Source organism: Betta splendens, chromosome 16 (assembly GCF_900634795.4).
Source record: "Betta splendens chromosome 16, fBetSpl5.4, whole genome shotgun sequence".
Taxonomy (NCBI): Eukaryota; Metazoa; Chordata; class Actinopteri; order Anabantiformes; family Osphronemidae; genus Betta; species Betta splendens.
Genome location: NC_040896.2, coordinates 11,023,851 through 11,039,624, shown reverse-complemented (window position 1 = coordinate 11,039,624; position 15,774 = coordinate 11,023,851). Strand labels below are relative to the sequence as shown.

The following is a 15,774-nucleotide window of genomic DNA, read 5'->3' as shown; positions in this document are numbered from 1 at the left end:
GTGACCCGTCCAGGGGTACAGCCTCCCGCGACCTTGCATATAGGCTAAAGGGGTATGGAAAATGGATGGATGGATATTACCAAATAATATTAATTCATTAAGAAAAGCCTTATGTGTGACTTCATGTCCATCAAGTGACACTAGTTTAGTTTAACCTTGTTGACTCGTACAGTGTAGTTTGACTCCCTCACCTTTTATACTCATTTACCACCAACATATTGACCAACATGGTCAATATGCCTGCCCTGCGATGGACTGGCGACCCATCCAGGGTGTACCCTGCCTCTCGCCCATAGTCAGCTGGGTTAGGCTCCAGCACCCCCGTGACCCCGCATTAGGGAATAAGCGGTTTAGAAAATGGATGGATGGATGGTCAATATGCCTGTACAGGAGCTGCACTTAGCTCACATCAGCTTCCAGAACAAAGACAGTGGGACTGTTCAGATGGGACAAGAGAAGATTCATGTGTCATCCTCCCTTCCTCACCTATGATGCCCATGTGCACCGAATGAGAGGCAGAGCTCCTCAGCCTGGAGCTAATGGGGCACAGGTACAGGAAAACTGATTAAATTTATTGTAATTGATGGAGCTTAACTTATTAACTTTTTTTGATATTCCTCTAATGTCATAACAAATTGCTGTAATAGTTTACAGCCATAATGAATGCTTTACTGTAAGTCTCGCTGAATGTTGAGAAATAACAGAGAAGCTAGTTCAAGACAAAGTTATTTTAAACGTCAGTGCAGTGTTATCAGAGGGAAGTAGCTTTATATAAAAATTCTGTGCATTTATGCCATATTTGCATTTATTGTAGACATACAGTCAGTTTTTATATTTGTAAATATTATAATACGTGTAGAAAATAAAGTTCATGAAGCAAAACATGATGTGGAAGGTTTTGAGTTTGACTTTCTGGTTTAGTAGAGATTTTTTTGATAAAAAAAATTATGTACAATAGTAAACAATAGTAATGACAATCATCTACACAGCTGCACAATATAAGAGAAGTGATATCAACATTAAAATAACCAGCACATTTAGCAGAAGATAAAGAACCGTTGTTCTGTAATAGTATATAGGACAGAACTACTGTACAGTACACTAGTAATAGTTCACGTCCTAGAGTGCACTTCCTCTTTTTAATAGACAAAGGACTAAGTGTGTGGCTGAAGTACATTCAGATACATTAGGTAATGCTGTTAACAGTTAGAAGGACATAGAAAAGTTCAATACAAGACAGTCTCCACTTAACCACTTGTCTTTGGAGCAACAGATGAAGCCTGAAGACCCACAAAGTTGTTCTCGTACACTTGTTCCTTGTGTTCTGTGTAGAATATAGTTCACATAGTTAGAGTAGATGCTATTTTTTGTAGTTTGTTTTATATTGTTGACTTGACGTGTGATTAGTTTGAATAAAACCCAACCTGGTTGACGTGGCTGAGCACTGCTCTCACTTCTCCTTATGTAAAGTGATCTGGAAATACAGTGAGACTTATGTGAGGATGAACCGCAGCTGAGTAAAAATAGTATTATATTTTTCTGAACTAATATGACACCCGTACGTCGCCCCTTAAGGGACATGTTGTTCTTTTTTGTTTTTTTAGGGGAGGGCATTTTTTTTTTATTTCACGTGCGAACAGTGGCAGCGATGTTAAGCTATTGTCCTCTCATACTATATAGGGACATATTCCAAATGCATGATAGATACATCAGATCGACCAGAGAACTAATATAATACTCTGATTTATAATGCTGGTTACCATGAAGAAAGTGTCAAAAGTAGAAAAAAAAGAACAAACATGTCCCTTTGGGGCCTCCATACCTCCAAAGACCCAAACCTTTAAATAAAAACATGAAGACATATATAATGCACACGGCTGTTACTTACTTGCTCTTAATCCAGCAAATACAAAGTCCTCCAGCTAAAACTCCTCCAAACACCAGGACACACGCAATAACTATTCTTGTAATGGCAGCAGGTGAAAGTCCACACGCTTCACAATGACATGAAATATGAAGTACAGGAAATAACATCTCAGACATGATTCATCAACACTTACATTTAAAATGATTAACAAAAAATTAAAATGGAGAAGTGCAAAATAATATCTAGCAGACGTTACATGATTATTCAGAAAATGTCTGACATCATGTCCATCAAGTGACTCTACAGTAGTTTAGTTTAACCTTGTTGACTCGTACAGTGTCTGAGCGTCTGCTGCCACTTTACCTTGAACTGAGACACTATGTTCTCTCAGTGATGTTCTCCCTGTCAGCTGGTTCCTGGCTTGGCAGACGTATTTACCACTGTCTGAGCACTGGGTCACATGTTTAATGAACACAGCAGAATTGTTAAGCATCTCTTTGCCATTCAGTGTCCAGGTGTAATCAGCAGGTGGACTCGACTCAGCAGAGCAGAATAAAACTAAGGTCTGTTCCACCTCTAACTTCCGTGGACCTGAGATTCCAACGTTATCTGCTCCATCTAGGAATCAGAATTATTGAATTATTTCATCGGGTTAATAAAACATAAACAGTTAGTATTTTTGGAGATTAGATAGCTGCGAACATGTTTTATATTCCCCAAAATATAAACTAAACCTGACATTACCACGTTGCTCTATAAACCAGACCTGCTCATACAATTTGCCAAAAGCTCACATTGTACTTCATTAAATTACACATTTAAATGTTTTCTATATGACAAATGTCATAGAGAGAGAGAGTGTTCAGTATTTGTAGTAACTCACAACTGATGGAGAGTTTCACTGGCTCACTGGTTCCACTGCTGACAGCACTGGACACTCTGCAGCTGAACGGTCCCTGGTCGTAGCGGCTCACATTGACTATCGTGATCGTACGGTTCAGATTCAGTAGCTGAACTCTGTCAGTGGCTGTAACCAAAGAGCTGCCGTTCAGCCAGAGGAATGAGAGCGAGGACCCAGAGGAGGAGCAGGACAGACTGACGGAGCTGTTGAACTCCACCAAGTCTGTGCCGCTGACGTTTACTGTTACACTGGGGACTGGTACTGAGGGAATTTTACAGACATTAAAATAATGCAATGTTAGAAACAATCGAATTGTTGTTACTGCATATAATTAGTTCTCTCAGGAGCCCGCAAACCTGTTCATTATTTCTTACAAATAATGTGTTTAATAATAGCGTTTGCAGATATAAGATCCCATAATAATTCTATTAATCACCTCCATTCAACTTAAACCCATAATACACAACAACATGAGAAGCTTTTGCTCACCAGATACATTGAGCGTAGTCTGCCCTGTGAAGTAGAGTCCATATGATGCATATATATTTACCGCATACACTCCACTGTCACTAAGAGCCAGATTCCTGAGCTCCAGAGATCCAGTAGATCTAAAGAGACTGATCCTGTCTATGTACATTTGTATGTACTGTGTGACAATGTAGTTACTGTTATAGTCAGAGTAACCGTTTACTAGTATTTGGGGTATCTTATCAGAGTTGATAAATTGCCAAATCACAGATGCAAATAGTGTTACTGATGAAGATACAGATGTGTTGAACATCACTGTCCCTCCAACAGGTGCAGTCAGGACATCAGGTAAGACACCAGTTCCACTGATTAAACCTGGAGGAGACAGTTATAGGTGTGAGTAGGATCACAGCAAGAAAAGCAATGTACAGTGAATGGACAGAACAATACATGGTAAAGAATGAACTCATATCACCACTTAGACATTTTTAGTAATTTTGTGTGAAATAATACAAAATGCAAACCTTTGATTAAATCACTCCATCCTGATGTCACATGTTGATTAATTCCTTCATCTAAAAGCTTTTTTGATTTTTTTTGTTGTGTTTCTATGACCTGCATTAAATGTTGGTCAGTCTAAACTCTTTTGTACTGTACTGTAGCTTGTCCACTCAGCAATAAATAACCATAACGCATCATAATACTGAATGCACTTGTCAAAGTAAGTTGCAGAAACACTACAATACTTGCATTATAGTTTTCATAAACATCAGAACGTTCTCACCTGAGACGATCCCCAGGAGGATGAAGATGTTTATCACAGCTGTTTTCATTTCAACTGCAGTCTCACCAGCAGAATGAGTGGAATAAGTTGAATGACAGGCTGCACCTTTATTTTCTAGTGTTCAGTGTAAAAAATGCTGTTTTACAGTATGTTCTAACACAGTTTAAGGAAGTAACCTGTATACAGTATATACAGTCAAAAACAGAAGTTTACAGACACTTTGATTGTTTTCCCCTCACTGTCTGACATTGCATCACACCAAATACAGTATTTCCTGTTTTAATTTAGTTATCAAGACCAAAGTTATGTTTATTTGATACAGTAAATTTGAGGATAATGAGAAAAAGAACAGTTTTTTCAAAGTCTTTTTTCCACAAGCTGCTGAAAACAGTTTCCTGAATTTTGGAAAAAGGAATTTGTTAAGCAACTTTGTGACTAATTTAGCATTATGTCCATTTAGAAAACATGTTGATGTCCAAGCATAAACGTCCTGGTCAATGATTTGACAAGTGGTTTTAATCATTCTGTGATGTTCTTTGATGAGAACACAGTCTAATTTGTGATTACTGTTCTCCACATCTGGAATGATTTTCTTTCTACATCTACAAGAACAAAGTTCCTGGCTCCTGGTCATCTTTTTATGTTTCATGTCTTTCTTACTTGCTGAGTAGCCTTTCACTGCAAGTCACCACAGAATAATAATGCCCCATAACCAGTTTCAGACAGCGTCTTGAGACTTGAGCACATAAAGAGAGCCATACATTGAATATTACCATGTGAATTTAATTGTATTTTTTCAATATTTGCTTGAAAAAAAACAAGATTTTTTTTAAAAATGGAGCCAACTGTGCCTAAATCTTTCACTCATACAACTTCATATTTGTACTGTAGATGAACCTATTTCACGAATTAAAGCTTACAGCGCCCCTTAAAGGTAGAGGGGGGAAGCGTTCTACACTGGAAAAAAAAAATCTGTTGGATCAACTTAATTCAATAATGGACATTGGTTGCACATAAAATTTTTCTTTTGACAGAAAATGGCTGAATTGAGTTAAATTAACATTAACTGTTTGTGTTCAATCAAAACAATTGCATTTTATTTTTGTCTACACTTTTAATGCATAATGTCACATGACCACATACTGTAGAACAGATACCAAAGACACCTTAAAAAGGCACCAATACAATGATTTATCAAATGCAAATAACTGCAATGTAATTTTAACTGTACAAAAGCAAACTGATGATTAATTCAAAATTCAAGGAACAAACAGTAACTTCTTATACCTTAGATAGGTTTTAAAAGAACTACAGTATTCAGGGATCAAGAAATGCAGAACTAGAGGTTATCCAACCTACTCAAAATGTTCTTGGTCTCAAAGCTACAGTGCTCCAGGAACATGAATGCTGACTGTCCCATTAGTGAAGTTTAGTTTCCAAGCTTTGAACCTTCTTTGACAGTTGCACTTCATCTAACTCCTTTTTGAATAGCTTCAAAAAGGTGTAGTGAAGTTTTGTTAGGTACTTCACGTTTAAAAGGCATAAAAAAAGTCCAAACAGCAAGGCAGATGTTAGGGTAAGTACAGTTTACAGTAAGTATCACCACACCCTCAAGGATTACTCCAATATCCAAACAGTCACTGGTGGGAGTCTCTTTGGCAATATAAATCGCCACTGTTGTTCTCTTAATGGCTCTTGGTGTTGGCCTCAGTCATGTCCTAGTTAGATGAAGATCAGGTTACATTACAAATTACTTTCTATCATTAAGGTTTGTATATTATAATTAAATGCTATTGTTTAGACTCACCATGTACTCTTGTAGTAGACCATTAGGATCCTTGTTGAGGTATATGCATAGTCCTTTCATGACACACTTTCTGGAGGCATCGATGTCATTCTCCAAGATTAAAAACAAATAAATATGTAGCATTTTTAGTTATATTGTCAGTAGCAAGGATGAACAGTTGTGAGGTTGTGGTTTCATAAATCTAAAAAAATAAATAGGTGAATACCTCAAAATTTTCCACAAAACTTGTGCCAAATTGATGTGCGGACAGGTTATGAGAGAAGCCAAAAGAAGTGTTTACAAGACTGGAAAGTACTTGTGTTTTGGATTAACACAGTGTCAATGGTCAGGACTATAAATAATATGTTGACCAAAAAAACTGAGTCCATGACATGAAGAAGCTTGTTTGCCAATCTGCAATAACAAAACCAGAATAAAAATAACAGAATATTATTTTAGCTAAGCAAAATGCAGATGGAACCATCAACATTCATACAAACGTTATGCACAACGAACGGTTCTGCAGAAGAAGCAGTAGAAATGTTTGAGTAGCATACAGACATTACAGCTTAGTATTCACAGAAAAATGGCCGGAGCCCTTTTAGCTCATCACGCGCTCACTCAAAGAACATGTCCTCACCAGCGGTGACTGACCAACTAAAGCCCGATAAAGTAAACCCCTGTCTGTAACTGACCACAGCTCCGTACTGGTACCGCTCCTGGATAAAGTAAACCCGTCTGAAACCGACCGCAGCTGCGTACTGGTACCGCTCCTTGATTTAAAAAAAAAGCAGAAAACCTTGCTAGTCTTGCTAGCATGCACACCTGCGCCCACTTTTTTAAATAGATGCAATTTTACCGACTAATACGTTTAATTATGGGACGTTTACAAAACATTTGAGCACAAACTGAACCTACAGTGTATTCTTTCTCTATTAGTGCCTGCTTTCTACTACGAATAATGCAAAATAACTTCGCTGCGTAGTAAAAGTAATGGCGCCTGCTTGGACTTTTTTCATTACTGTAGCTGAAGTTGACGCAGCACGAGAGCAAATAGTTACATGTCAGTTGATGAACATATGCTGACTAATCCAATGACAATATAAAGCACAGCTTATGAATTAATCAATATACGAATTATTTGAGGCATGAATACTTACCGAATTGAATGGAGCTGAACGGAGTAAACTGACGAGTGGAGACAAATACGTTTCTCCTTCAATTAATAGCGCGAAATTCGCTACATATCGCGAGAAAATTCGTGACGATATAACTTGATTGATTCACTTCACTCCAAATTCAGAGACTTGTGTTAAGCCAAGATGAAACAAATGTGTTTATGTACTTTCTCTGCACATGGCTTAGAGTCCACACAATACTATTACGTTTTTCTTTAAAACACAAAACATTTGATTAAAATTCACACAAGATGCTCATTTAAATCCTACAGATGCATTGCTTCCTTTTTTTCAGTGTAGGTTGGTTAGTTATAAGCGTTATCTTCTATCACTGCGGCTCATCTCTCACACAGCCAACGTTACAGATGAGTTTTGTCATAAGCATTGACTGATCTATAGGTCCATGCCTAAGATATTTCATTTTACATTGTGCTCTATTGTAATTTTTACACATTTTACTGTGTTCTATTGTAATTTTTACACATTTTACTGTCTTCAAATCATTTTACAGTGATGTGCAGACATTTGAACTGAATCTAGCTGCAGACATTTTGGTCATACAAATAATCATCATTAAGTGTTTAAAGCTGATTCTGATATTTACTGAACCAATGTTTATCTGCCTGCAGCGAGTTTCCTGTGTCTCAGCAGAACATCTGATAAAGTTGTGACTGATGAACATCGTCTGCAGCCGAGGCTTCAGTGATCTGCACCAGCTTCATTCTGTATTCAACTCACTCGGCTTCAGTGCTCATCCTTATTGTGCACCAAGGCTTTGCTGCTCACTAATTTATGAAGCAGATGTAGAAAAAATTTTGCAAATGAAAAGTGAATTGCACAGATATCACTTTAGCACTATTATAAAAACAACGTCCCTCCTTGGCCCATAACACATTATCGTGTCTTTGCAGTGGTTAAAGTGTAGAATAGTCACACAGGAAGAACATTCACATTCTGAAGCGCACACACAGTAACTCTTAAAAAACTGGTCCTTGTTTTACTGAGTCGGTCCACGTTCGATTGACCACATCTGTCTAGGAGGACGAGGCCTCCTCAGTCAGGGAGGACTGGACCTGGGTTCTACTGGACCTGTAGGTCACAGGTTTGATGCCTGACGTCACAGAGCCGCTGCTGTCGGCTCTGATGCTCCTCATGCTCCAACCAGACTAACATCGGCGACACAGCTGCATTTTGCTGTGAGTCCAGATGCAGTGAAGGCGACTGTGAGGCTGCTGGACACTGAGACCCCTGCACAGCACCGTTAGAGGGATTCTAGGCTCCGACTCAGTACAGCAGCTTGAAGCCGTGTTCCTGACGTCAGTGACTGTGGGACGGAGCAGGCAGCAGTGTGTTCACGCCTGCCTCTCTTAGATCTCACACATCTATCTGATGCAGATAGACACAGGCTGCTGTCACGCAGAGATCATAAGGCAGCAGCTGGACACAGCATCACAGGTCGCCCTGCGTCGTTCCAAGGTAACGTTCCCGCTTCACATCTGTGTGTTCCAGCTCCTGGTTCATCAGGGGCCATGACGTGAACCATCAGCCAGACGTTCAGAGTCTGACTGGCTTTGATCCTGGTGCATTCCTGGTGTCGGCTCTGAACCGCTGGTCAAATGAACAGTTCTACTAGAACTTTACTGACACTTTATTCAACTCTGTTCTTTTCCAGTTTCTCAGTGAAGAATGAATCAGAGCGAAATTGAGAGTGATGACTACAACATCGATGGGTTTTATAATGAAACAGAACCTGCGAGCATATATGAGCGTTACATGCATGTGAAAATACAGACGGTTTCAAGATGGTTGAACGTCACCATCGGCCTCGTCCTGATGCCCGTCGCCATCTTTGCTGTTTCCTCCATGGTTTGTTCGTTACATCACTGATTCACTTTCTCGTGGTGACAGTTGCTAAGTTTAATGTCAAAGACCTTTAAGTCCAGTAAATGGTGACACTGGTCCAGTTAATGCAAGAAAAACCACATTAAATCTGCAGGTGAAGAAAGACAAAGGTGCTCCGATCTACGTCATCAACCTCCTGGTTTCTGACGTCATTCAGCTCTGTGCCATGATCATTTTGCAGACAAAAGTTGAAAGAACTATAACTTTTGGTGACTTCATGTTCGACTTTGCTCTGGTGGCCAGTGTGGGCTTCATGGTGTGCATCGCTCTGGAAAGGTACTGTAACTTCCCGTGTGTCCATCATTTCATCACTGGATGCTGGTGGTGCCATCGTCTGCTGTGGGTCTGTGTTACAGGTATTTGCTCATCGTCTGGCCGCTGTGGTACCGAAATAGACGAACGGTCAAGATGTCGCTGCTGCTCTGCGCTGTGGTCTGGGTTCTGGCGTTGTTCTTCTTAATCTTGCACTTAGTCGCATTCTCAAACGATTGGTATGGTTTGTTCCTTACCATTTCTGGCGTCTTCCTCCTCCTCCCGTTTCCTCTGCTCGTGTTCTTCCTGGTTGGGACCTTTAGAGCTTTGTCTGCCTCCATCAGTGTTCGTGCTGAGGAAAAGCGTAGAATTGTTGGACTTCTGGTTCTGGTGCTGCTGATTTACACACTGCTGTTCCTGCCTTTCATCATTTTTTCCCTGGTACATCCTAAAAATTTTGGGGTGTATTTTGTTGCTTATTTTTTTAATGAACTCAATCCTGTTGCTGACTTGTTTCTGTACATCTTCCTCAGAAAAGGGGCTGTGAACCAGGTTCGGTTCTGTCTCTGTTGTTGCAGAAAAAACAGAAGTACTCGTCAGTCGTTCAGTGGTTTGAATGATGGTGAGACAGTCACAAGTTCGTAATCAGACAATGAAACATTCTCAGGTTGTAGTTTTCATCTTTTGTCAGTTGTGTAGAATTTGATAACAAATATCCCATAAAATTTTAAATATCCGTATGTGTGTGTGGAGACATTCTGTTTTTGTGTGAAGGACTAATAAAATTACAATTAATCTGTGTCCAAAGTAGATCATCATCAAAAAATGTGTTTCAGTGAGTGAAGCCCACAATGATTTAGAGAAAGGCTGGAGTTCCGGAGCATGTACTGTATAAAAAACAATTCAAATGCAGGTAGGACCCAAATGCAACGACGCAACTCAGAACTGAAATTAACAGTTAATTTATTAAATGTTCAACACAAACACTCACTGCTCGGCCGCACTAAAGCTCTAAACATAAGGTTAGAACAAAAAATCACTGCTTAGCAGGAAAACCCAATAACAAATAAAAAATAAATAAATATAAAATAACTGAACTAAATTACCAGCTCTTTACACTACAGGCTCATGAAACGAAACATGAACGACACCACAAGGTACAAACCTTAACACCAGACGGGAGAAAGGACATTAGTGACAACACAAACTCCACGTCATGAATGAATCCCCTCCGTATAACACTCACAGTAACGGATGTACCTACTGTATGGCTTGACACACCAGCAACGAAAGGAAACACAAGCAGGACTTAAATACAAAACTAAACAGGTGTATCAAATTAGGAAGGAATTAGGAGGAACAACAAAAGCAACAGAAGATTGTGTGATTGTGACACATGGAGCCTGCGAGGAAGAGAGGACGTTCTGTCGTATCGAATTGAATTGATTTCATTTTTAGTCCTCAGACTGTTGAACAAATTCTATTTCTAAATAAAAACCTTATTTTTTTTTACATGTGTTGTGTCTTTATACCTGCCTCAAAAGCAGTCCAGGTCAATGACAGTGAACTGATGCCAGATTGTAATAACTCACCAAGTCTACAGTACTTCTGGACCCAGTTCTCCTCTCTGTGGGAAACACTGCGCTGCAAACCCCTCCCCAATCACACACACTGATGTGTTTCTGTACCAGCGTGGCAGCGCAGCTGTGTGGAGCCAAAACAAAGGTTCATTCATGTCACACACCAGCCCTCGGTACATATTCGCATGAATCCGGATCCATTTTCACTCACTCACCGAAGAAGCAGCTGCTGCAGAATCTACAACCAATTCATTCATAATTGTCACAGTGGCTATGACAGAGACTGGATGTGTGTGCAGTGACTGTTCCATAACCTTTGTACTTTGGCAGAATCATTGTCAAAGGAATGTCTGGAATAGACTCCAGGTGTCATGGTTCTGTGTCATTGCTCTTCATTTTTCCCATTTCCTGTTTTATTTTGCACCATTTCCGGGTTCTGTTCTGTTCTGTTAGTTTCTGCTTTACTTTCCCAGGAATACTGTATGACTTTTTTATCTGTTGCCGTTGAGTAATCAGTCATAGTATTTAGTCTCTAATATTCACCTCAGTCCTGTCAGATTGTTAGCTTGTATCCCAGCATTCATGCCAAGTAAGTCCCGCTGTGTACCAGTTCTGGACCTTGTTTTTGACCTTGGACCTGGACCTTGTCTTGCCTGCTCCCTGTCGGTACTGTTTTGGACTCTGCCTTCTCAATTGACCCCTGCGTGGACTGCCTTTACCTGACAGTAAGGTAAGAGCTTTTGCCCACACAATTATCTGTGTGGGCATTTTGTAGTATCAGGAGAGAGAGAGACAGGCAGTGTGGAGAGATTGCCTGTGCTTGCACTGCTGTACAGTATATAACTACCTGTAACTGCTTTGTGTATGTGTTGTCCTATTTCTGTTGGGGTAAAAATGGCATGGCCCATTGACCTCTAAGTTTACTTAAATGTTAATTTAAGGCAGACATAGTTTGGAGATTCTGAAGTACAGTATGGGCTTAAACTCTTTATGTAGATACAATATATTTAAGGCTACTGTATGTAACTACTGTAACTGGCGCTGGAAGTTTAGGCCCAAAAAATCCAGTTTGACAAAACATGTTTGGAAACTCTCTATTTACTTTTTAATGGTTCAGAAGGAAATCTAGCTACCACAGTTGCATTTACATTTACATCAGTTACACATCAAGGATGCTGCTCATTAAATCCTTGTTGCTCATTGTGCAGCAGCATCTACAGCAAAAGAGTAGTGTTGAACATGAAATGACCGGAGTCACAGAATTTACGCAACCCTTTTGTCCAGAGTTTTTACATATATATGTTCTACACATTCAATTGTCAAATCCTGGAGCACAATATGCAGTAGACAGACTCAATCGTCGTGCTACAGTAACAACCTGCAGCCAGGACTGTAACCGACCCCTTTCACCCAGCACGTGAACCCATCCAGCCCTTCCCCTCCAGTCCATCAGGACTAGGACCTCACTCCACAAAAACAGCTTCTTCCTCATCGCTGTCAGTCTATTGAACTGTGCCAACTGTAAAGTGCAATGCTTTCTACAGGACCTGGCAATGAAGCTTTTTCTGATTCTTATCATGGCATCTAATGGACATACGCTTAGTTGTTTATTAGCATTTACTTGTATTCACTGTTTGTTGCAGGTAAATGTTAAAATATTGTTCAAACAGTGTTAAAATATGAATAACAAAGAAAAATGAAGCAAACAAGGGTCAAAGGTGAAGTGACAGTATCACACACATGACCACCATTTCATAGAGGAAAGCATGAATAATACATTACAACTGAGGAATCACAGTGTACAGTGAAAAATGCTGCAGGCATCTGTAAATACCTGGATTTTTTCTAAAAAAAGATGCTGTAATAACGCTTCTTTACAGGTCTGTTTACAATAGCTTGTATTATAAGGTCGGGGTTTCTAGATGACAGTGGCGCTTCCAGAGCCGTCGGTATCACCATCTGTCATATATAAATTAAGTGAAATGACTTCCACATAAAAAGTGAGAAGCAGTTGTTAATGTTTAACTAGTGGAGAACTCACCAAGACTGACGGCGTTAAATGGTGTTTTCATAAATCACTGAGTCGTTCTCATACACCTCCTCTTGTCCTGTGTCAAACAGAGCTTTGTTACAGTAGATGCAGGATTTCTTGAGATTTAAATGGTTGAATCTGATCAATACCAACCTGTTTTACAGGTCTGTGGTTGAGCACTGGTGTTGCTTCTACCGAAACGAGGCGACATTGAACTACTGTAAATCAGAGCAAGAGGCTTATAGTGTTAACCACAGACAAGAAGAAATGTTAGCAGCAGTCCTGAAACTCATAGACGGGTTAATGGAAACATAAGAACTAACCTCAAGGCTGTTACTTACTTGTTTTTCCAAAAATAAAGTCCTCCAGCTAAAACTCCTCCAAAAACCAGGACACATGCAATAACTATTCCTGCAATGGCTCCAGGTGAAAGTCCACACGCTTCACAATGACATGAAAGGAGAGAGTAAGTAACAACCCAGACATTACATTTACATTTAAAATTATGACCATAATGAAGAATTGCAAAATAACATCTATCAGACTTTATATGATTATTCAGAAAAAGTCTGACTTCATGTCCATTAAGTGACACTACAGTAGTTTAGTTTAACCTTGTTGACTCGTGCAGTGTCTGAGCGTCTGCTGCCGCTTTACCTTGAACTGAGACACTATGTTCTCCCAGTGATGTTCTCCCTGTCAGCTGGTTCCTGGCTTGGCAGACGTATGTACCACTGTCAGAGCACTGGGTCACATGTTTAATGAACACAGCAGAATGGTTCAGCATCTCTTTCCCATTCACTGTCCAGGTGTAATCAGCAGGTGGACTGGACTCAGCAGAGCAGAATAAAACTAAGGTCTGTTCCACCTCTAACTTCCCTGGACCTGAGATTCCAACGTTATCTGCTCCATCTATGAAACATAATTATTTTATTGGGTTATTAAAACTGTAAAATGAGTTGACACTGAGTAGCTACAGTAAACATGTTTTAATTCTCCAAAAGTAAAGTTCATAAACCAATACTACATTCACCTGTTTCCACATCACCTGCCAATTTCAATATCATCCAGAATGATGTTACTTTAGAAATCAAACTTTTTTAATTACAAATTTTTTTTCACATTAATTCAAGTGTAATGACTTTTTATCACACAATGTTATATTTTGTATATACAGTATTGACAGACAAACATCTGAGAATGTCCAGCATTTACTAAAGTGACTCACAACTGATGGAGAGTTTCACTGGCTCACTGGTTCCACTGCTGACAGCATTGGACACTCTGCAGCTGAACGGTCCCTGGTCGTAGCGGCTCACACTGACTATAGTGATCGTACGGTTCAGATTCAGTAGCTGAACTCTGTCAGTGGCTGTAACCACAGAGCTGCCGTTCAGCCAGAGGAAGGAGAGCGAGGACCCAGAGGAGGAGCAGGACAGACTGACAAAGCTGTTGAACTCCACCAAGTCTGTGCCGCTGATGGTTACTGTTACACTGGAGACTGGAACTGAGGGAACACACAGAGATTCAATACAGCAAAGCAAAGGTACAGAGGAGTAAAACAATACTAGATAGTTCACACCTGAACCTGCAAATACCTCATAAAAATACTGTGACCTTATTGTCTCAGATCATCCAACATGTGAAGTGTTTACTCACCAAGTACGTTAAGTGTAGTTTGTCCTGTGGTCTGTTGTTGTTGCTCATCTGGTATAATGCTTACTATGTATTGTCCACTGTCATTAAGAGTCAGATTCCTGAGCTCCAGAGATCCATTAGATCTCAAGAGAGTGATCCTGCCTTCGTACTCTGGTGCGGTGTTGTTTGATTCAGTGGATGTTATTATATTTACTTTTACATTATTAGTATTGACAAAATCCCAAGCCACAGATACAAATGGTGTTACTGGTGGAGATACAGATGTGATGAACGTCACGGTCCCTCCAACAGTTGCAGTCAAGACTTCATCTGGTAAGATATCAGCTCCACTGGTTAAACCTGGAGACAGATACAGGAGTGGGTAGGAATGAAATCAGATCACCTCATCATCAGCAGGAAGAAATGCAAGAATAAAGTTATGTGGTAATGTTCTATATGCTAATTATAATGGTATGAATTTGGTTCATTTTGTGCATGTAAACATAGTGACACTACATTATATTTGCTATATTAGGACTCTGTAACAGGAGTGAGTTGCTGTATTAGATAAAATTAGACTGCACAAGTTTACAACACATAATAAAATGGCCAATGAGTGTTTTCTGTCTATACAATGTCCTAAAATGCAAATTATCTGGGAACTATTTTGAAATATGTCAGAATAATATTATAATATTATAATATTATGTCAAAACCAATAATATTATTTATTAAATAAATTAATCTAAATTTACCATCAACCTGACATATTGCAATGTAAATACCTGATGTTACTTTCATGCTGTATTATACTTTTATAAACAACAGAATGTGCTCACCTGAGATCACGCCCAGGATGATGAGGCTCCTCGCAGCTGTTTTCATTTCACCTGAGTGTCATCAACAGAACGACTGGACTTGCAGGCTTCTTCTCCCCTTTGCTGTTTTTACTAAACAAACACTGCTTTACTGCCTTCACTCAGTAGCAGGAAGTAGCCTGTGTCCAGGAACGTCCTACTTCTAACACTTACTGCTGTACTGGAACTGCAGTAAATCTCTGGTAATCATTAACAACGTACAAACACGAGAACTTTTTAAATAGTAGACAGCTAATAGTTATTATATGCTCACATTTTAATATTTATCCCACGAGGAACACAAAATACACAAGCTACAGTACAACTTCATTTTGTTTGCTTCTGGGCTCTTGATTTTTCTAGTAATTGATTTACACAGGTCCAGTCACGGCTTTAACAGTTTTTTTAACAGCAGTGTCTTTTAATATAATAAACCATACTCTGGGTTTTGGGGGGGCGTCTGGTGCCTTCAGAGTGTGGACTCTCTTCAAACCACCAGGCAGAGTCTGTGTCCATCGCCTCAGTGCTG

The 15,774-nt window shown here is 39.6% G+C and overlaps 3 protein-coding genes across 4 annotated transcripts; 1 reads left to right on the top strand and 2 right to left on the bottom strand.

Annotated features, from left to right (window-relative positions):
• LOC121201728 (carcinoembryonic antigen-related cell adhesion molecule 6-like) lies at positions 1-3,096 on the bottom strand (the record flags this gene model as incomplete). The annotated part of the gene is made up of 5 exons (XM_041067856.2): positions 1-1,324; positions 1,425-1,474; positions 1,889-1,994; positions 2,231-2,485; positions 2,751-3,096. Coding segments are annotated over 5 exons (834 nt in total), but the record flags the coding sequence as incomplete, so codon positions are not given.
• Positions 3,097-7,065: 3,969 nt separating this feature from the next.
• Positions 7,066-9,923, top strand: LOC114843076 (mas-related G-protein coupled receptor member B3-like). Of its 2 annotated transcripts, XM_055503273.1 has the most exons (4): positions 7,066-8,460; positions 8,657-8,850; positions 8,981-9,162; positions 9,243-9,923. In XM_055503273.1, exons 2-4 carry the CDS (start codon positions 8,671-8,673, stop codon positions 9,781-9,783), a joined length of 903 nt encoding a protein of 300 aa, XP_055359248.1. In that variant the 5' UTR covers positions 7,066-8,460; positions 8,657-8,670; the 3' UTR covers positions 9,784-9,923. The 2 variants fall into 2 exon arrangements, with proteins under 2 accessions (XP_055359248.1, XP_055359249.1); XM_055503274.1 differs by having other exon boundaries at positions 7,066-8,850.
• On the bottom strand, positions 9,908-15,273 carry LOC114843075 (carcinoembryonic antigen-related cell adhesion molecule 6-like). Its single transcript, XM_029129296.3, has 8 exons — positions 15,228-15,273; positions 14,410-14,748; positions 13,979-14,257; positions 13,408-13,662; positions 13,092-13,191; positions 12,904-12,968; positions 12,760-12,826; positions 9,908-12,677 (listed from the first exon to the last, which is right to left on the bottom strand). The coding sequence occupies exons 1-7, from the start codon at positions 15,271-15,273 to the stop codon at positions 12,774-12,776; spliced, it is 1,137 nt and encodes a 378-aa protein (XP_028985129.1). The 3' UTR covers positions 9,908-12,677; positions 12,760-12,773.
• Positions 15,274-15,774: the final 501 nt, after the last annotated feature.

Excerpts from the sequence above, each read along its gene's own strand:
- LOC114843075 (XM_029129296.3), bottom strand. The coding sequence starts at position 15,273 with ATGAAAACAGCTGCGAGGAGCCTCATCATCCTGGGCGTGATCTCAG. Across the intron at positions 14,749-15,227 it reads CATCCTGGGCGTGATCTCAG|GTTTAACCAGTGGAGCTGAT; the intron begins GTGAGCACATTC and ends ATCTGTCTCCAG. Across the intron at positions 14,258-14,409 it reads AACTACACTTAACGTACTTG|TTCCAGTCTCCAGTGTAACA; the intron begins GTGAGTAAACAC and ends GTGTTCCCTCAG.
- LOC114843076 (XM_055503273.1), top strand. The coding sequence starts at position 8,671 with ATGAATCAGAGCGAAATTGAGAGTGATGACTACAACATCGATGGGTTT. Across the intron at positions 8,851-8,980 it reads TCTTTGCTGTTTCCTCCATG|GTGAAGAAAGACAAAGGTGC; the intron begins GTTTGTTCGTTA and ends TTAAATCTGCAG. Across the intron at positions 9,163-9,242 it reads GTGTGCATCGCTCTGGAAAG|GTATTTGCTCATCGTCTGGC; the intron begins GTACTGTAACTT and ends TCTGTGTTACAG.